At 36.9% G+C, this 22,409-nt stretch overlaps 1 protein-coding gene across 9 annotated transcripts; it reads right to left on the bottom strand.

Moving 5' to 3' along the window:
* Nucleotides 1-1,069: 1,069 nt before the first annotated feature.
* Nucleotides 1,070-21,934, bottom strand: LOC105203645 (diacylglycerol kinase theta). Of its 9 annotated transcripts, none has more exons than XM_026134178.2 (18): nt 21,408-21,934; nt 12,380-12,459; nt 11,978-12,080; nt 11,655-11,875; nt 11,177-11,348; nt 8,930-9,073; nt 7,395-7,529; nt 7,189-7,323; nt 6,970-7,087; nt 6,612-6,799; nt 6,285-6,497; nt 6,060-6,194; nt 5,682-5,856; nt 5,238-5,560; nt 4,822-5,152; nt 4,583-4,742; nt 4,381-4,488; nt 1,070-3,971 (listed from the first exon to the last, which is right to left on the bottom strand). In XM_026134178.2, the coding sequence occupies exons 1-18, from the start codon at nt 21,541-21,543 to the stop codon at nt 3,876-3,878; spliced, it is 2,973 nt and encodes a 990-aa protein (XP_025989963.1). In that variant the 5' UTR covers nt 21,544-21,934; the 3' UTR covers nt 1,070-3,875. The 9 variants fall into 9 exon arrangements, with proteins under 9 accessions (XP_025989963.1, XP_025989961.1, XP_025989960.1 ...); XM_026134176.2 differs by having other exon boundaries at nt 1,070-3,369; nt 7,404-7,529; XM_026134175.2 differs by having other exon boundaries at nt 1,070-3,369; nt 21,408-21,933.
* Nucleotides 21,935-22,409: the final 475 nt, after the last annotated feature.

Raw genomic sequence — 22,409 nt, 5'->3', positions numbered from 1 at the left:
AAGAATTAATCAATCATATTACATTAATTAGCTAATTAATAATTAGACATTAGTCTTTAGCTCCAAGTTACCATTTATCCTAACAAATTTTTTCAAGATTGCCAAATTTATTGCCAGTACTGAAAATCTATAAATATGTAATATTAACTATAGATTTTTACTGGTAATATATATCAAAACGCAGTTCAGATTAACAGTAGTGCAATATAAAAATTTTCCCAAAACTATAAATTCGAAAACTTTTCCAAAAAATTTATAGTTATATTATAATGTGATTTATATTTATATATCTTTATCCTATTTTCAATTTTTATTTTTATTTGCGTAATAATTAAAAACAAAAAATAATTGTTCTCAGTATAATTATTTGAAGAATTTTTGTTTTTAAAAATATTATTTAAAAATAAAAATATAAACATATTTCATATTTTAAATTGTTTTTTGCTCAATAACGATATTATTTGAAAATTATCTAGATAAACCTATGAGTTTTTTAATCTTTTATCTAAATAAATAAAAATTAAATAATCTTTATCTTATCTAAGATACATTTATACGTAATTTATTTTATCTGTATTTAAATAAATTTTTAAGTTATCTAAGCGCTACACTGATTATATATAAATAAAATATAATATTACATATATAGTTTTTTCTTCGGAATATTTAATGGACGTTTGTAATTAAAAAACAAACTTAAATAAGGAACAAACGTACATTAATTTATCCAATCTTTTTTTCATTTAATATAAGACACGATTCATAAACGCAATTAACAAGCAAAATATCGACAAAAATTCAGATTTCGACAAATCACTTGGATTACTTTAATCATGATTTTAATTCAATGGACAAAATTGTTTGGAGCAACATTTCTAATTGCACAACTTGTTATAAACAAATCTAAATTTCTTTTCATGTAATCAAACAATAAATAAATAATATTATATTCATGTTAATAACGCAGGCGAGAAAATTAACTGAAATTTAGTCCAAGTCGCCCAAAATCAGTAGGAATTGTAGAGAAAAATATAGCGTGAGATAAAAGGGTAATTAAGGAACAGCCAGCTTGTAGCACATACATTGATTTATTATACGTAGATTGTTCATAGCTTATTGTTTCTCTATTTTTTATAGCAACAGCAAATATACTAGTTTGGTCAAATTAACAAACGTTTTTCTCCAATCTGCCGTCGATGTGATTATCCACATCGCTACACCGGATATAACATGAATAATCGAGCCCAAGTTTACATCGTTGGCAGGTTGTGATACCGGAGGCCGGATCAATCATCCGGACATGATGGCCTCCGCTCGAAATTTGGTTGCTCAAAATGTGGTTGATTAGTTTCTTTTTCTTTTTTGATAATCATTTTCATAATCGAAGACATCCACAAGAGAGGTCTAGTTAGATAATTAACTAAGTTCACACAGCGCGTACTAAAAGCGTACTAAGAAGTCCTATCCTCCTCCCATGGTTACTTCCCACGTATCAAAGGTACGCGCTGTATTCCACGCTTTTTTTTTCTTTTTTTCTGTTTTGTTAAACGTTTACACGAAACAACGCAATGTGTACGTAATTCAAAAGAGTTCCCACCCATCCCCTTTTTCCGAAGAATACTCTTAACGTTAAGAAAGTACTCCTTTCGCGCACTACTTTCTCTCGTCCGGCGCATTAAATGCCATCGCGATTAACTGAATCCGCTCTTATATATAGTCCCTACTTTTATAATATTATATACAATTGTTTGGCACCGAATTGGTTATATCTTGTCTTTTACATTATCTTTTTCTTTTTCCTCCAAATCGCACGATGCCAGCGAAGATCCAACGTGAACGTGCGCCCGTGTGTCCGAGAGCGACATCAGGTAAAAGGTATTTCGTCGTTCGCCTTGTCGGCGATCGCTCGGTGATCATTGATAACACTCGATGATTCGTGTGTCGGTCCACCAAGGATCGAAACCTTGGAAGCTCGAGAAACAGTATTGCCTCCGATTCGCGTGGTCCGGTCCCCGGCCGTCGCCCGTTACGAACGTTCCAGCTACGTACGACGCGTGCCAACGAATCTTTAAGTACGTTAGCGTGATTGCAAGCCCTCTCTCTTCTTCTCATTTGGCATAGTTAATAAATATACATATCTCTTCGCGTCCACCACCCCCTCCTCCACCACCCCCTTCGTGTTACAGTGGAATGTGTGTCGCCGGTGGCACCGCCGAGCTTTCGTCGTTACAGGAGCCTGTCAGAGCCAATAAGGTGGTCAGTACATTGCCAATCCGACTCTCATTGCATCATGTATGTATGTTACACATCGCGATTTTTATCCGCTATACATTCTTTTCGCCGCGGAGACGGATCGGCAAAGCGCTTAGCCCGCAATGCGGTCTTATCGTTATGAAAGTTACATTAATCTTTTGTTTTTTTTTTACCTTCTTCTTAACCGTATCCTAGAAAAAAACTGACTGCCACTGGTTCTCAGCGAATTCCAGACTGCCCAGCAGTCAGACATACATAACAATTATCACAACTTAATATCGTAATACTAATACAATATTATGTAAATATATTAATATTTTAATCATAAATATTCTCTATATATATATATGTAATATATTATTAACAACTGACCTGTTTGCGTATTTTTTATATCGTTCGATACACGTTTCGTATCGTAATACTGCATAGATCGGTAGAATACCATACGAAACGTAATACATCACGACCTCCTTCCTTCTTCCTTGACTACCAAGCTTGGAACGTAAATGGAAATCAACATCGTCGTAAGCACGCATGAGCGTGTTAACTTCCTTTGATACTGGTTAATATGTGTGTACGTGTATGTGTGGTAACGTGTGTTACTGTTAAAATCTATTATAATTTTACTAAAAAAATATTGATCGATAAGAGCTACGTACGGTGCTAGAATTATTAACATTTAAAAATGAGATCTATTTTCATTTTCTATTAATGTAAGAACAAACATTAAGAATCATTGAGTCGATAATGGATTTTATGCTGTATATATGTGTGTCCGTGTATCTGAAAATCTTATCTACCCGTCCCTTCTTGTTTCCACGAGTGTTTTTTGTTTCGCCTTGTAAGTAAGTACTTATGTTAAGTTCGTACAGCGCGAACGCCGTCGGACGATTTCGAGGCCTTTTGTTTTGTTACGTACGCTAGTCGATCAAGTTCTCTACGTGGCTACGTGCCTTGCGTTACCGCAACGTGTTCGATCACTTTCACATAATGTTTGTTCACTCAGAAGATGTCTTCGTCCGGATCGCTCGACGGTGCAGCCTGAAGCGCCAACTGCATGCTGGATTCTGTGTTACGCCGCTTCATTTTACCCTTAGTCTTCTTCAGCATCGTAGCCTAGGAAGGGACAGGATCAGGGAGCGCACAAAGGAGCAATCGATAAAAATGTCAGTCAATGCCGCTGACAAAATAGAAGTATAATAAGTGTAAGAAGTAGAAATAGAAAAAATGGAAATTACAAACTCATGGTCAACTTATACGTAGAAAAAGAAGGAAGAGAAGAAACATTTTGTAAAGCTAACACTACTATCCGATATAATGCGTCTAATCCACACATTACAAGCTCGAGCTAGCTGCATTGGAACGAGGAATCGAGAATGTATCACGGAAGTTGATTGGTTTTACATGCATCAACGGAGGGGTCGGGGGAGTTTTGCGTTCTTTCCTTTTTTTTTTGTTTGGATAGGTGGAATTGTTCTAGACGGCACGTTTGTCACACCGAGACTCCTCTCTCGCGCGTGCATTCTGCTCGTGCGCGTTGAGGAGTCTAGGCTGTGATGTCGCGCATCTTACGAGAGATACGACTAAACAATCGAGCGGTTGTAAGTTGTGGTATAGTTGAATTACTCGTCCGTGCTCTTGCCCCCCTCCCCATTAGCAGGTAGAATCGACGGTTCGGTATTGCGACGCTTGATCTTACTTTTCTTCAACATGGTAGCCTGAAGTGAACAAAGGAACAAGGAGATATTAGTCGAGTGCAATTAGGGGAGGAAAGCATGCGCTGATAGGTATCAGCAATCAGAGGTTACGCTTTTACGGTGAATACGTAGAGTATTGTAATATGAAACAAAAAGTGCTATAAACTAATACATAGGGATGCGCTTGTTAAAGAGATTTACGTGCCACAAAAGAATGTACGCCCCATTATTCTACTTAAACTCGAACAGTAAAGGATGCAGTGGTTCTGGTCATTTATCACATTTCAAGAATATAAAAACACGTCACTGTACTACATTCGATATAATACGATATTATTGTATCAGCAAATAATTTTACGTTACAATTCTGTCCGTTATTTTTGTGGAATTATGGGGAAGTTTTGTAAGAACTCTTACATCAAAGTATTACCTTGAGTGCTGATTTCAAGACCACGATGTCTCCGGGACTTTGAACCCACGGTTCACCGTCTACTTGTACAGGTATGTCTGAGTTTAAGTGAATTTTTATGTGCCCACCCTATCGAAATGCGACGACGAATAAATTGGCACATGTTACATTATGAAAAAAAGACGGAATCATCTACATGTATTATTAATTAATTTTAATTTACCTGGGCTATCCTCATAGCCGTACGTAAACCTGACTGTATTTGTCCAAGATGCATAACGCCTGTGACTCCAACAACTTCCAGCATGCCGTCCCAATGATTCGGTGTATAAAATTGATCTTCTTTGGTATCTGGTCCCCAAGGATTAGCACCAGAACCCCAACTAAATGAGAAAGAAAAGCGTTTAAAAACGGTGTGTAAAACATTCTCCTTTGTAATGACAAATATTCCATAATGGTTACCTTAAAATGTTCAAAATTATTATTCCTTCCACTTGCGGTAATTCAACCAATTTACCGTCTACTTCTAATCGAATTTCTTTATGTAAATCTTTGCACGGTTTACGTCTGACCATTTTACGCAAACCCATTGTCACATACACGCCTTTATTTCGTAATCTGCTTTTGAATTTGTTAGGATTTTCTTCTCTCGCGTTATGAAAGTCTAGACACAAATCTGCATCGACGCCAATGCCAAAGTAATTATTCATTACATATATTTGCGTATTGTCTTCGCTAGTTGTACCACCAGATCCTGTAATATGCAAATGGCGCGATGCTATATGCTGGGAAGCTGCAACACATTTTCATCATTAAAATTCTCTCATTTAAATTACGAAACAAAGTCTTGGGGTATTGTTAAAAAATGTATCTCTTACCTGCAGCGGCGTTACAAACTACTGGAGTTTGTTCCTTTTCATCTGGATGAAAAACTACTGTCCACCTGTCTAATATTATTTCTTCCGCGTCGATAACGTCTCGCAATAAGTTTAGTGGATCTTCATCACCTGTGTAGCCTGAACCCCAACATAGTACACGAGCAAGATCGTTTCCCGTTCCCAAAGGTACAATAGCGCAAGCGGGAGAAGAACATTGACTATCCTGACCCACATTATCTAAACATTGTAATACCCAACCTATTGTTCCATCGCCACCACAAACTAATATCTTGTAGTCCTTTATGTGACGAAAAACGTAAAGTCTGTAATACAAAAAGAACATTCTTACTTATAATATAATATTGTGTATAATTATAAAATAATATTGTTCCGAAATATATGATTCATGTTATTTAAGGTTTCAACACATTACAATTTACTTACCCGGGAAGAGGTCCGCCATTATCAAGATCGAACACTTGAAAAGGATTTAGTAGTTTACGAAAACTAGAAATTAGCTGGAGTCCTTGACAACCACCAGATTTTACATTTACAAACACGAGCAGAGGTTGAACACCCCTTGGTACCATACTTGGCTCGATACTCGGTAAGATCATTACTTGAAAAAAAAAGAAGAAAAGATATAATATTTCAAAACATACTTCATTAAAGTTACAAAGCTAAATTGATAAAAAGAAAAATAAAACATGCATGTAATTATACTATACTACAAATCTGTCTTGATATTAAGCAATTTTTTTTTCAATCAAATTAAGTATACAAAAAACATATATCATAAAAAAATATATATCATAAAAATACCTAAAAGAAGTTTGTCTTCACATCTTGTCTCTCGTAACGTATATAATGCTCTAATTGCTGCATCCAAATCTTCATATATAATAACCACTGAACCATATTCGTAATAAAATGGACCGATCGATGAGAACCTATTTTCTAAAAAATAAAAAAAAAATATATAAATAAACAGATATTTTTACAATCCTGTAGATAATAAATACATTCATTTTCCTTTGAATCACCAACCTTTTCCTACATATTCTACTAGCATGTTTTCATAACTTCTTTCAGAAAGATTTTGCGGTAGATTGCCCACGAATAAAGCCAAATTAGGTCCATGGGGATCTTGCTTTAATTGTAAATAAAACCGCATCAGTTCCATTTGTCTAATAGAATCTTTTCCCAACTTTTTGACGATATCCCAGGGTCTCGCATCATAGGACAAAACTTTTTCCGTTACTAATAAAGAAATAAAATTTTATATTTTTTGAGTGCAACATACAAAACAACAGAATTTTAAAAAATATTCGAATAAATTGCTAATGTCAAATTGGACAAAAACTTGAAACATACCGCCACGATCCAAAAGAATTTCACTGCACCTAAAGTCATCACAATTAAAATTTTGTAAACCAAACTTCTCCAGTGCTTCGTTTATTAAGTCTGTGACGGTTGTTGTTTCAGTGACAGGTACTATACAGAATGACTCTGATACCTGTAATTTGCCGGGATAAACCCGTACCTCTCCGCTGTCATGATCTCTGAAATTATTGTAATTACATATTAAATCAAAATTATTTTTAATATAGATATTCAATATTATCTTCTATAATATCCATCTTCTAGCGCACTTTTTTTAATATTAAAAATAACAAAGAAATAAAACATCCGAAATAGTTTCTCATTTTAGATAAATGTAGTGTAAACTTACTTAAATCGCAAGAACACAGCCGGACGTTTGCCTTCTTTGCGATTTAAATTTAAAACAGGCGTTGGGTCACATAATTCAGTTTCCTCCGCGGCATACAGATCAGTTAAGTAAAAGTTACCTAAATTTTTCCAAAAAAAATTGATTAAAGAATTAATTGAATTAGTAAATTTATCTAATCTATATTTATTATATTAAATAAATTAGTTGAAATGCACATACTAGGATCTTTCGTGATGTGAAATGCGCGCAGTGCCAATGTGAGAACCTGCTCTGTCGTAGCCTGCCTAGGTACCGAAATTACCCGAAATATTCTTCGCCTCAAGGAACTGTTGCCATCGTACACCTTAATCATCTCTGTATGAAAAATTCACAGATTAAAGAAACGAAAATCCCGAAACTATTAATCGGAAATTATATTGAAATACCTTCGTCACCTCTATCTTTATCTTCTTTCTCTTTAGGAGAACGCGGATCACGGCTATGCGTTGCACTCTGTGTCGGTTCTCCATTGTCACGAGACCTTGAATCCGCGCTACCAAATTCTTCTGATATGCTCCGCGCTGTTAACACAACGAAAGATCATACTTCGAATGTTAGAATATTATTAATATAGTCTACAAGAATACCTAAATATAACAAAATATTAATATGAAATACAATAATACTTAAATAAAACATAAAATTGATATATAATACATCTTCTTCCGCTGAGTATCCAAATTGAGAAAATGTTTCACTTTTTCACTCAGATAACATTAATGGTGTCTCTCTTGAAGAGCGTTATAAAATATTTTATACTATAAACAACAAAATTTAATATAATCTCGAAAATATTATCCTGTAAGCAACATTTTTATTATTAAATTATTGTATAATTTATTTATAATCTATTAATATTTCAATTAATTATGGAAATTATCAATGGCATATAAATCACCAGTTTGTGTACAAAAATATTCGAGAAAAAGATACTTTAAGGAAAGTAATGAATAAATTTAAAAACAATTTATAAATACAAAGAGCGTAACAACTCTGTTTATCATTCGAGAATAAATTACATCTCTTACCATCGATTATTTACGATGGGTTTGTAGAACAGACACGATAGGAAGAATTAGTCAGTAGTATTCTTGAACTTCATTTCACTGCATAGTAGAGTGATAAGCGTCATGGAATCTCATAGCATCCAGTGGGCTGAATGACAGTGCATGCACTGAAGCGAGACATACATACATGCTAAAACGTAAACAGTAACAAAATAACATCTATAAAAAAAGGTTGGTGCACTATGATATTTATGTAAATGCATGTCATGTGGCAATTTATTATTGATATGCAATTTAAACGATTTATCTATATTTTGACAAATATGTCATTGTTTCCTACTTTCTGATTTAATCTCACATTTACATTTTGCTGTCATGTCCGAGTAAAAGAAATTCGTAAGCGATAAAGAATAATCTTATATATGTATAAGAAATCTTCTGTCAAGAAAATAATTCAACCATAACTTTTTTTTACTTTTTTATTAAGTGTGCTTATTTATTTGCATTTATTTCTCCACATATGATTTAAATATAAATTATTAAATACAATTAAAGATTTATATATGTTGCGTTACATTTGTTTTGCACTTACATATAAAATATGTGTGTATTATTAATGTGGTAGTAAAATGTCATTCGTTAATGTCAAAAAATATGATGAAAGCAAGCTAAAATTTGCATTGCTGTTATGCAAAATAAAAAAATGTATAAATAAATATGATTACATCTTTTAATATAGCGATTTCTCAATCCTAACTGCAAATGTTGAGTAAGTATAATTACATGTAAAGATAATAGCAATAACGATCACTACAGCGTATTTCAAGTTATTTTCAGTCTTGTACGATAAGTACATCTTAGAATTGAGTACATTCACACAGATGAATGTCTGACGATGATAATATTCTAGATACCTCGAACATAAGGAGGGGAAGCATGACAATTTCCATGGCAGCTACGTGGCAAAACTAGCGAAAGGCGCCTCAAAGCTTCGGCTAGGCGGCCTGCAGCCCCATTTTGTTCACTCTCAGCGAAATCGAATTGCTCTCCGACGTTATCTTCACATAGAAGCAAAGATAGACCGAATATTTTAACGGTTACCACAATTTCAAAGCTATACATTTTACCTCTCTATTTAGGTATTTCGTAATGTTCTGTTGTGACTTGTGTTTACTTTCTCCTCCTTTCTCTCTCTCTCGCACTTTCTCTGTTAAATTTACTTAATTTTATAAAAATACTTGCTTTCTTTGATATCGAATAGTATAATGATATCCAAGATTTGTATTGTAATTACTAAAATAAATGTTATTATACTTTCAACTTTTATTTCGTAAGCTATATATTGTATAATTTCGTAAACGCCATTCTAACTACTAATTATAAAGCTTTATAAAATAGATGCCGTATCTATTAAAATGTTATGCCTATTAAAGCACATTGAAAGTAGCAATTAATAAGAGCAACCAGCCACAAAAGCCATAATTTACGAATATATTGTGAACAAAATACCCATAATAATTAACATGTATAACAGACGTTTTAACGTTGCTTAAGAAGATTCATGTAATTATAAATTACAAAAAATTTTATTTTTATAGTTTAATTTTCACGTAGAATGCGTACGTCACGATCCTAATAAAATTCTCACACAATAAACGATTTTGGAAATCTTTACCTATTATCGCAACTGGCAATATGAGTCTCGGTATATTCTCACAGCATATTTAATGATATAAATGATTGAATCATGAGTGTATTATAATGATTAGACAGCAATCACACTTTCTATAATTCAAAAATTTATTTCTAATTTATTTATCCCTAGCATTTAGCACACACATTTTGCTATGTAAAGATTGCATTGTAAATCATAGAAGTATCTTGCAATATTTTTTCACATTATTAACTTTATTCACTGTCTGTCTCTTTTCATTCTATACCAAAAATCAGTGTTTATAATTTAATAGCGTCTTTAACAAAAGGCCATATTTGCAGAAATGTATGGAAAGCTGAGAGTGTAAGAAACTGCAAGTAGCAAATATAAATACATATATATATATATATTTATATTAAAATTAAGTATCAAGTTGACTACAAAAGTTTGGCTACTGATAATGTTCGGTAACAAACGTAGTTTTTCAGTTCATGATATAACGAAACAATGAGGTGATAATCTTTCAAAATATAAATAGGGTTTTTCTCGTTTCTTATCGAAGAAAGTCAACGTTGCATGCTCTGAAAAGAAGGAAGAACATGTATATGTTTACAAACCGACGGTTTTATACACGCGTGAGTGAATGCTAAAATAATGTGTCATGCAAAAAATTTATGTTCCAAAAATTAGTTATATCTTTTACAAGTACTTCTCTACTAACGTATAAGGAAAGTATTTCGTATATTATACATTCTTCTTTCAAACTTTACATAGTACGGTGTACAATATTTTCTGCTACCAATCATCAGTGCATATTTGCATACGTGTACATGTGCGCTATGCATAGTAAAAATAGAAAATCTCATACATATATGAGAGACACAGTGTGAAAATAATCAATTGTGTCAATAGGTAATACGGAAATGCTGAATGATGGATTGAAAAAACTTTATAAAGCGCTAATCAACAAGGAAATTCACAGTGCACACATGGAAAACGCGATATAAGTTATACGATGTCCAATTGTATAAACGGAACGGCTTGAGCAAGACTCAACGTGGTATTTTTGCCATTACTTGTTATCTGAGTTTAATGTATCGGTGTCATTTGTTTAGACATATATAAATCTCGCGAAATTTAATAGTAATGTATTTATCGCGAGTGTGTATACACAAAACTATAGTTATGCTATATATTTATAGATAACTGCGTGCATTAGTAATTATCAACGCGAGCATGTGTTTTATCGATTGCAGTTAGAGTTTAATTTAGAGCTGCACTATACAATTTTATTTTATTCGATAAGAATCTCTATCTCGATTTAAATCTTACTCCTTTCTCTTCGTTGTAAAAAACAAAGTTGGTTTAACATCCAAATCATATTCCCGGTGAGACTAATTAATAAAATATTAAAATGCTTCGCGGCACGTGACAAAGCGCAATTCCTCATTCTATTATTCTAATTACCTGTTAACACGCACATCGTAATTACACGGCAGACACTTACGGCAAGAATACTCACGCGCCAGCACTTCTTTACGACGCACTTCTACTCCAATGATGGCTTCCATGGGAACTTCGGATCGCGGAATACTAACTGCATGTGGCGGCAGGTAAATTGGTTCCAAGTTACCAAAGGTGCATTCTTGGGGAATATTCTTGTAACAATACGCGTGCAACTGAGAGACGAAATCAAATTTGTCATTAAATATCATTTTAACGGAGGGGAAGGGGAAGGGGGAGTTTTAATCATGCTAACGAAATATGCTCTCTCTCTCTCTCTCTCTCTCTCTCTCTCTCTCTCTCTCTCTCTCTCTCTCTCTCTATTCGTAAGAGCCATATTACGTATTACGCTTGACTTGAGATGAGTAAATATAGCAATGCAATATAATATTTAATTCTAATTCTAATTTCCGCCGACGGAACGGAACGTATAGCCGCAAAAACCAAGGTAAAAGCGATCTAATAACGAATCTTTCTTTTACCGTCATGCCGCACCACTCGCAACGAAACCCGGCAAGGCACTCGGCAGTAAAACAACTCTTCTTGCATACGGCACATTTCGAGCTGCTCGGAAGATTGCCTTCCCGCCAATGATGAGTGTGCTTCACTGCTGACAGATCCTTCCCAGGTAGGTATGTGGCATTCTCCTTGCAGTCTGCCACAGCGAAGTCTTGGCATTCTATGTGCACGAAGTACTCGCATACTATGGCAAACGTAGAGCGCGATTAACATTTTGCAAAAACCCAAATACGCTAATGCGTCTTGAAGCCTCAAATCTCTTATTTGGATAGAAACTTGGGCTTACATTCACAGTGTATGGATAGATTATCATCCAATCGTTTCCGACAGACGTTGCAGAATTTCCTTTTGCGATGTACTTGTTCGGACCAACAGTGTGCAACCGGGTTCTGCAACACGTCCAATGAAGAAGCTCTGTTATGATCTTATACAGTAATACTAAAGGTGGGTTCTCTAAGATGCCAAAGGGTTTCGACGCGCCAACACATGGCAACGAGCAACGTAACTTCTTGACATCATGGTTTTTCTCGTAACTTCTTATCTATCTAAAATCTACTTATTTTATTGTAACGCCTAGTTATTTTACGATATCCCTGGAAAGATTGCTTTCCTATATTCTAAGTATAGACGTTATATTTATGCATAGGCGGTTAATCCTTGCGGCGTGGAGACAGATCCGTTGTCTTACCTTAATCAGGCTTGCCGCGATGCTGGAGCAGGGAGAGACGACGGCCTTGAGACAGCGGTCGTGCACCACGAAGTTACACACTGCAACAAGAAGGGAAAATAATGAGGGAGAGAAAATTGTAGAAACGCCGGAAAATCCGCGCGAGATTAATTGCGTTAAATCGAAGATTTAACATTATCGGCTAAGCAGTGTACACTTTAGCATAAATCAATACGAGCCGCTCATGTCGTAATTTATAACAAGATCTTCTGACCTTTCGCGGTGTAAGTAAAAAACGTCGAGAATCATACGCGGTTGGTGTTATTTAATACTTGTACCATTAACCGTAGACGTGCGAGCGGTGGTCCACTAAACTTTTATAGAAACAAAAAAAAATATATATATATATATCTTATACTTGTTTGGAAAATCATGTTTCATTAATTGTCGTGATATTCTTTTTGCCTAAATGTTTTCTAGAAATAGGTGGCCCGGGCTTTATCTCGCATCTAAAATAATACTCGACACATTATAGTAAGCCGAAACTACAAGCCTGCTAATGTTATCGATTATGAATTTAGGATCAATAACGAGTGTTATTTCGCGAGAGTGATCCCGGATTGTTGCGTGCGGAAGGTGAAGAATCGTTCGGCAATTTCAGAATTGATATTTCAGGGTCGGCAGAGGTGACGATCGGAGACAGCGTCATCCGCGTATCCGTCATCCACGCGATACAAGGTGACGGGTGTCGCACGTTCCCCCGCCTCGCGGGAGCGGTAATGATCGCGTTCTATCGCGCTCTTGCGACGCTAATCAGGCAAGATGTGGGAAATTTGTCGCATCGGCGCGCAGGTGCGGCCCGAAATAGTACTGTGCATCCGCTTCGTTAAGAAGGCGCCATCAGCCGCCATCGACGATCGACCGTCGTTCCACGAATGCCGAGTTAACTTTAACTCGCCGAGTGGGCAGCTCAAATCGAAAAGAAGAGGTACTCGTCATCGCCGTAGAGTAGGAGGATCCGTCCGTTTACTCGTGCCTTTTGCTCGAACGAGCTTTCCAAGCAAATCGTAAAAGATACCACGCGTTACAAGGAACACGTTCGTTTACCAACATTTAAGGTCTCTTCTAGGCAACGTTTAAGACTCGTTCCGGGTGTTTGCAACGCTTAACATCTGTCCGAGATATTTACAATGTTTAAGGTCTATTCCAGATTTCTGCAATGATTAGATCTATACCAAACATTTGGAATGATTAAGATCTGTTCCACGGGCATTTGGGAAGTTTAAAGTCCGTTCCAGACATTTGTAACGTTTAACGAGAATAATCGCCTAATTCTTTTAACGTAAACGACCAGTCTATAATTTATTTGAGATCATTATACATATCAATTTTTGTTCAATATTAAAAAAGAGAAATTAAAGAAAAAATAAGCATGAATCAATAATAAAAACTTTCACTAAATGTAAGCTCCATTTTCTCGTTGGTGGACTGTAAAAAACTCCTCAGATAACTACTCCTGGATTAAGATCTGTTCTAGACATTTGCAATGTTTAAAATCTATTTCAGACATTTGCAATAATCAAAGTCTATTCCAAGCATTCGTAACGTCTGTTTAAGACCTGTTTCAGACAGACATTTGCAATGTTCAACCCAAAAATAGTCTGATCTAGTTTCTTTATCTTCGCGTAAATAATTAATCGTTATATTATTTATTTGAAATTATTATGTATATAAAGTTTTACTCAATACTTTGTTTTCAAATAAGAATAAAAAAAATAAGTACGGATTCTTGATTAGTAATAAAACCTACTGCACTGAACTTTATTTTTCCTCTACTAGGATGTAAAAAAACATCCCAAGTGATTACTCCCGATCTGTTCTAGACATTTGCAATGTTTCAGATTTATTCCAGACATGTGCAACAATTAGTCTGTTTCAAGCTGTGTGCGAAGTCTGTTCCAAGCACTTGTAACATTTATGTCCCTTTCCACCAATGCAGATTACCTCTGATCTCGATTCAACTTGCTTTTTATCTTTTTTTTTTCTAATTCTTAGAACTAAAAAAAGATAAAGAGCAAGTTAAACCGAAATCAAAGTTAATTTACGTTGATGGAAATAAACATTAAAATCTATTCCGGGTATTTGCAACGTTTAAGGTCTTTATCCGGATTCCTTGACGCACTCGCAGTTATACATGTGATCGGTCGGTTTCGCTGTGCACACGGATATGCAAAGCTATCCTAATAGGCCTTTAATGTATGTACATAGAGCCGTGAATTTTGCCATGCTTATCGTACATCGACCAACGCAGGCGCCATTCGACTGCTCGAATACATAATCATGAGCGACAAAGCTGAAGCGTCGAGAGACCAGATAAGATGGGAAACAATTCTTGGGAGATAACAGAGAGAAGAAAGGAAATTAATGCGACATATACCGTGATTTAGAAAGATACTTCTGGAACACTCTTCCAGAAAGGTTGCTGTGTTCGAGTTTCCGGATCTGGAATCTGTTTGTTTCTTTAGCTGTTTCTAGACACCCTTTTCCTTTCTCTGTAGGAAACGAGTACGCTTTTACTCTAAACGCGAGGAATGTAAGAAAAGAGGAAAAGAAAAATTTACCTCTCACAAATCTCTGTTGATGTCGATCGTGTCTACGTCGGGTTCGAGAATCGTTGACAAATTAGACTTGAAGACTACTAAACTAAAGTTAGAAAGTAAACCACATAAACCAAGTTCAAAGTTAAACTACATTGTAGTCTCTCAAACAGGTTTTAAAAAAATAAATGCAGGCGCGTGTGTTAAATTGTGCATCCCCGAAAAAAGGCAAAAAGTGAGAGAGCCTCTTTACATTTCACTCATTTTTCTGTAATCATGTAATAATCTCGAGTACAGAGGGTATTGGTTTTCAATATACAGTATTAGGCGATCACTTTGGGACTCTCTGCATGCTTTTATTACTCGATTAGCTTTCGGAGCAGGTGGTCGTCCTATTTATAACGATCCTGATCGATCAGTAGCAGCACGAGTTAACCAAAATTGCCTTGGCTAAGATTGCTCATGCTTTCAGGAATCGGCTTTCGATGCTGCAAAGAACGTCGTTGCGACCACCTCTTGAATCTAGACGTTTCCTGTCAATTTGGCAATATTCCTATAATATCGTCTTGTCTATTGTAATATTGATCATCTACATTTTCTTCACAATATTTTACTTATATAAAAGAAAGAATATAGAAAATCCAAACATCACGTAGCAAATGCATGTAGTGCGTTAATTAGTGACCTCTCCAGTCTCGACACAGTTACGTGTTCACTGTATAATAATCACAAGTTTCAGTATCACGTTTTATATAACATGAAAGTTACAGCAATGTTACAGTTATAATTTCATCCTCTTTCAAAAATAACTACTTTTTTGTGACATCTATATAGTCCCATTGTTTAAATTCTATTTATCAAAGCATCACGTACTTGTATGTAATATTTATATTACACATTTATGTTACATAAAAGAAAGCGTAGAAGAAAATAGATACAAGTAATTATGATATAAATATCACAAAATATTTGTTATATATAATATTATTCCCAAATTATATAACAAATTGTTTCGACTGGATTAGTTTACACCGATCATTTGATATGCATATCAATATCAAACATATGTATTAAATCAGCTTAGTTCAAATGGTGTAAACGGTATAAACGTACTAGCTTGATACGTGTATCAAAACGACGAAGAGTATCACATCAAATTAGTATGTTCAGCACATTTATAGCACTGTAAACACTTCCGAGACAACACTGAGTCTCAAATCGGGTCACAAGACGTCTTTAAGATGTCATTTAGACGTCTTTAACACTATTTTTGGAAATGTGTCTTTAAGTCTATGACGCTACAAATGCTTCGAGGCGTTTGATTGATCAGTGGGAACAAAGAATTTTATGAATTGACCGATCAAAGAATGCTTTGAAGTATTTGTAGCGTCAAGTAAACTGTAACTTAAGACATCTTTAAGATGTTTTATGACCCAATTTAAGACTTTGTGTTGTACGAATTGCATATCAATTAAATAATGATCGATTTAAGAGAGTTTTCTTCAGTTGTCTAGACTGACAGTAAATACATGTGAATCTGTGATTCTTTATTGAAACTTTATCTGTATCTACCAACTCGATTTACTTGGTGTAAACGTACTCAGATTAAACCTTTATCGCGTACCATTTTGATTCGCGTGTTAAAAAGGCGTACGGTGTAAACTAGGGCAATGTGTATCACAGAATTCTTCCCTACCTTGCGAGATATTCCCGCAGAATAAATATACGTGATCTATAAAACGACGCAGTGAAACTGTAACGCGACACTTCAGATTTTCATGTATTCAATATATACGATATTGTTGTGAATATATACGATATATACAATATATACAATATTGTTGTGATACGCGATATATATATATATATATATATATATATATATATATATATATATATATATATATATATATATATCTTTAATGGACGATCCTTTTCATTAGCAGCGCACTAGCCATGCTTTAACAATCAATTTTCGTTGTTTAGAGAAAGCTTATCCCAAAAGAGTAAAATAAAAAGTAACCTACTTTTTTTTGCACGGATGCAAAGGAAAGCGTATATCGATAATCTGTCTAGTATAAACGCGAACATAGCTATATATATTATCAACGAAGAACATCAAACAATTAATCTGTTGGAAGGAAAGCCGAATATAATGATAATATAATCAATATTAGCTAAGATCGATTTCTTAAGTATGTAGCATCATTTTCTAAATTGATTACAAATTATTGATCAGAGTGCATGTCAAACTTATTTTTTATACCTCTGAATTCGATCAATTTTTCGAGTTGATTACCCTACTTTCTTATATTTCCTTGGACAAAGAGCACGTGATATCAAATTAATATCTTTAAAATATATTCAATTTTTCATTTAAAAATGTCGTTTATCACAGTAATTCGATAAAAATAGAGATTATTCATAATTCAGTTTTGTCATAGGAATATATAATTTATCTCTTCTTTATTCTTAAATTCGAATGAATTATGAATGATTCGAATATTACTTTTCAGTTTTAATAAACTTTTGAGCTTGACATAGTATCTTTGTAATTTAATTAGCAGTTGTGTGGATAATAAATTCATATGTCATTTCAAACTCCGTTATTTAAGATGCAAGATGAATTGTGGAAAATATAACAAGTTGCGGGAAAAATAAAAATAAATAAAATAAAAATTGCTTTTATTTGCTCTCCATGTGAATCACATATGTGTGTTAATATATTATTTTTAGATTAGAATCATATATCTGAAGAATCATAATGGATACCGTTTAGTTTGAAAGATATTCACGTTTCTCTTCCTTTACTGTTTATACCGTCTCTTTAATCTTACTGTCCAAGTTTTTATCTCATATGTGCATGTTTATTGTTTCCCTTGTGTGTTTTAAAAAAAAAGATTAATGAGAAACATAATTACAATTTCAATTCGTTAATATGATACACAATGCATACGTTTAGCAGACAAAGCAAATCAGTAAGCGCTCAGTGATTCTTTAGTAGATTGGTTCTTGCCTTTGGTTCTTCACTGAATGTAGGTGTAAAAATCAATGACATAATAAAGAATCACTGATCTGCTTTGTCTGTTGAACGCAGGCAATATTACTCAATATTGAAATTAAATATGATTCACTGTTACTGTGGTTGCTGTATAAAATAACAGTTGAAGCTAATGCACAATCAAAAAGAAAGGAATTTATTATCGCACGTGACATCGTATGCGATCGTTGCGTTGAGACTGGCAGATTTGGGAGGATAAATATCAATTTTCAAATTACATTTGCATTACTCTATCACTATTATTATGTCGCGTATTACTTTGGAAAAAAGATAGTCGCAAGCAAGGGATTACTTCGCTCTACATTTGTTTAAAGTGACATAAGAAATTAGTTATTCATTATTCTCATTTCTAGCATGTTGCACAAGTTTTAACGTTCATTGCCATTATATAACGTTGTTATAAATGATTTGCTCCGCGAATCGGGATGTCACACATATGTGACGTTATACGGTAACGGATGTGTCAACTGAGACCTTTATCTCATTTCATATGAAAACTAGAACTTTTCCATATACAATGCAGTATGTAAATGAGTGCATTGTGTGCGTTCAGCCATAAATAATTATTATCTAAATTTAAATAGTACGGTTTTAGATTATTTAATACATTTCTGTGCAATCTTATTTCACAAAAATAAAATATTGAAAAATTAATCTTTTAAACCAATCAGCATATGCATAAGACGATTATTCTAATGATCATGATCACTAGTGTTGTGTGTGCGTATTAACAATCATATAAAATTTAGTAAATTGGCATTTTTTTATCAAAGACTCCAGTATATTGCGATTGTGCAGTATAAATAAATATACCGCGCAATAATGCACAGTCAACATTCGAAAAATAACAAAGCTCGAGTAAAAAATAAGCATGAAAATCGAATCGTCTCAAAGGAGTTTGTAAACAGCTATTAGAATTTTATATCACGGATTGGATTTAAACTGACAATGCTAAGTATAATTTGCAGACATAAAAACAACTTTATTTAAAGCAGCCGACGGTAAAGCGATCAATACATTGTAGCAAGGTTTTAACAATGGCTTTAGAAATATAACGCTTTATCTTCACCCTTTGTGAAGTTAGCATCCCATTTCAGGGATTTCGATATAATTGATAGAGTTCTGGCTCTCATCAAACAATTCTGGAGTTCCTGATACGTCTTAAAACCAAGCTCGGACGATTAAATGCAAAAAATAGTAGTCTAAAGATACGCCAACTTTACATTTACCAAGAATATATATATATATATATATATATATATATATATATATATAAAATATGAAGTAAATGACTGCTTTATTAAAAGAAATTTTCAAACTTTTTACGAGTTAAGAGATTTCTTTTAGATATTTAGTTTTTTAGAGGATTCTGATGAAAACAAAAAAGTTGTCAATTTTCGTATCATACAAACATGAAATTGGCATCCCATATCTTCGAAACCTTATTCTTCACATTTAAAAACCTTTAAAAACAATTGATAAGTTTCGGTTTTCAATAGATGCAGTAAGCCTTAAGTTGTAAAAAATTGGCCAATCACAGTTCAATATGAGAAGAATAATCCATCATGATTGGTCAATTTCTTACAGCTTAAGGCTTACAACATCTATTGTAGATCGGATCTAATGGCATCTATAGTTTTGCATGTTTTGAATAAAGTTTTATGTGACATAATTATAAATGCGTAATATCATAAAGACATTTGAAAAATGATATATTCATTTCCGGATGTTGTAATGGTCGTTATCCGTTTTGAATGAAATAACGACTTCAGGGACCTTCTGGTTTGAACCGTATCCAAATATTGCCAACCGGCTTAAAAAGTTGCCCATCTTTATAGTGGCTCCCTAATGGCTTGCGTTACGGCTTTAACGACTTGTTTAACGACGGTAGATTCTTAACGAGCGTTTTTTTTACAGCTCATACCGTCTTCCCTTTTTTTTTTTAGACGTTAAACATATTCAGCGCTAATTTCCATACACGTTCTCGCCGTCATAGTCGAGTTTACTCGAAAGGCTCGTAACGCGAATCGGAGTCCGCCTGCCGAAGCAGTGCGTGGGGCTCGTCATATCTGCGGCGACTCTCCTGATCGAACGTTCCGACGTATTCGAAAGAGCGTGCGAGAGCACCACGGCGGCAGGCACCACGGCACCTCGTTCCGCTCGCGTTACAACGAAGGTCCTTTACGCCTCTTTACCCGTCAGCGAGCTCTCACGCTCTTGCCCCCACCTCGAGACAACCCTCTTTGCCGCCACCGCCGCCGTCGCCGAGCGCCCGCGCATCATCCCTTCCGACCCCTTCCACTTCGTCAACCTTATCCATGGTCTTTCAGCCATACTACCCCACCCCGCGCGATCAATGCTCGTGAAAAGGTGGGCGCGCGTTCGCGCTCGCGCCCTCTGCATACGCCGTCACCTCCCTCCCACCCTCCAGCTCCGATTTCCTTCTCTTTTCCTCCCTGCCTTCCTCCCACTTTTTCTGGTCTCTCTCTCTCTCTCTTTCTATTTTCCTCGACGGATCACTTCACTTCCCTCTTTGCCTCTCGCGCGTGCTGTTGCACTGATTCGCGCGGCTGGCGCTAAAATGCCCGAGACTCGACGGGACACTCGGAACGCGGCACCCCGACCCGACTGAACCGACACACGACGAGAGCCGTGTGTCACCTCGTCATGCGTCCGGCGGTGCATCGGTGCATCTCTGCGGGTCGATCGTGCGATGTCAGTCGAGATCGCGACCCGCATCTCGCGGGAAAATGTTAGGAGCGAGTTACCGAGCCGCGTTACCGAGCGCGGTCGACTATCGATCGGACTCGTCGAGAGCGGCCGCTTGAAACTTTAAAGACCCAGCACCCTCGCGAGAACCGCGTGCTTCCTCTTTGCTCTCGTTTTCCTTTCTCTTTTTTTCTTGCATCTCGCTCCGAGATCGGGTCGCGGAGCTGCCAATTTGAGCGCGAACGTGTCGCGAGGAGACGTAAGGATGGATATGGAATATCCCGAGAGTCCGGGATCGCGCGAGTATTAAAGATGCGCGCGTACCCGCGCAGCTGTGCGCATCCTCCGGCGTGGACAAGATCGAGAGATGCGTACTCCCCCCCCCCTCTCTCTCTCTCTCTCTCTCTCTCTCTCTCTTTCTGCTCTTTCCCGTGGGAAACGTGTTTAAAGGACCTCACAGGCCTCGCTGCCTGCTCCTTTCTAATCCTCACGCTCTTGTCTCGTATTTTCTTTTTTTGTCGTCTACGTACGTGAGAGAAGAATAAATATGATTTAATAAAGTTTGATTGGAGAATATTGAGTGGACGAAAGAGAAAAAGAAAAAAAGCAAAAACGCAGAACACGCTCCGCTCTGGCGAAGGTGGTCGTTGGGGCGCGCGCGATCGGGGTGACAGGGGCTTACCTTCGCAGATGTACCCCTGCTGTATGAGGCCCCAGAGCATGTCCGTGCAGCTATGGCAGTACGTCGGCTTGTGAAACGTCTTCTTACTGAAGCTGTGCCCATGGCTGGCTGGAGTCTCGGCCGAGACCGACGCCATATTCCCCGTTCCACCGCGGAACCGTTCACGCCAGATTTTCACCGTGAAGCTACGCAGGGCGCGCCGCGCGACGATGACAACATAATTACACGCCCGACACTACGTGATCTCGGAACCGTACGCGTACATAACTGCGCTGCTGCTGCGGTGGTGGTAGTAGTAGTAACGGTAGTAATCGTCGTCGCTGGCCGCACGCTGGCCCACTCGTCGTACCGTCGTCGTCGTACCGTCGTCGTCGTCGTCTCGTACGTACGCGCCTCGTCGTAACGTCGTCGCGCCTAACACGCATTATTCCACGAGCCGCGCCACGGAACGACCGACGCGCCGGCAGCCACGATCGCGCGCGCCAGATGCGTCGTCGTCACCGTCGTAGATCGCCACCAATTCGCCACCGATCGCCTGCACCGCTCCGATCTCGCGATCGCCGCCGAGCATCACCGTCGTCGTCGTCGTCGTCGTCGTAGCCGTTGTTGTTGCTGCTGCTGCTGCTGCTGCTGCTGCTGCTGCTGCTGTTGCTGCTGCTGCTGCTGCTGCTGCTGCTGCTGCTGCTGTTGCTGCTGCCCGAGTGCTGCTCGTCGTCGTCGTCGTCGTTGCCGGGTCGAGTCGTCTCGCTCGCCTCGTTCGCGATACGATGCGCGATAGAAAGTCGTCGCGTTCGCGCATCCGACGAGTTGCTGCTGCTGCTTCTGCCTCCACCGCCACTGCCGTACGCCGCTGCCGTGTGACTGTGGCCGCACTGACATCAGCCCCTTTTCGTCACCGCCACCGGCCAGTGGCGGATGCGCTGCCCTAGCGGCCTAAGTGGGGCGTCATGTGGGGGCCAAGCCGAGCCGAGCCGAGCGTGCGAGCGAGCGAGCGAGCGAACG

Source organism: Solenopsis invicta, chromosome 1, assembly GCF_016802725.1.
Source record: "Solenopsis invicta isolate M01_SB chromosome 1, UNIL_Sinv_3.0, whole genome shotgun sequence".
In the NCBI taxonomy this organism is placed as follows: Eukaryota; Metazoa; Arthropoda; class Insecta; order Hymenoptera; family Formicidae; genus Solenopsis; species Solenopsis invicta.
Note: the sequence above shows the minus strand (reverse complement) of the source record. Positions and strands in the feature narration are given on the sequence as shown.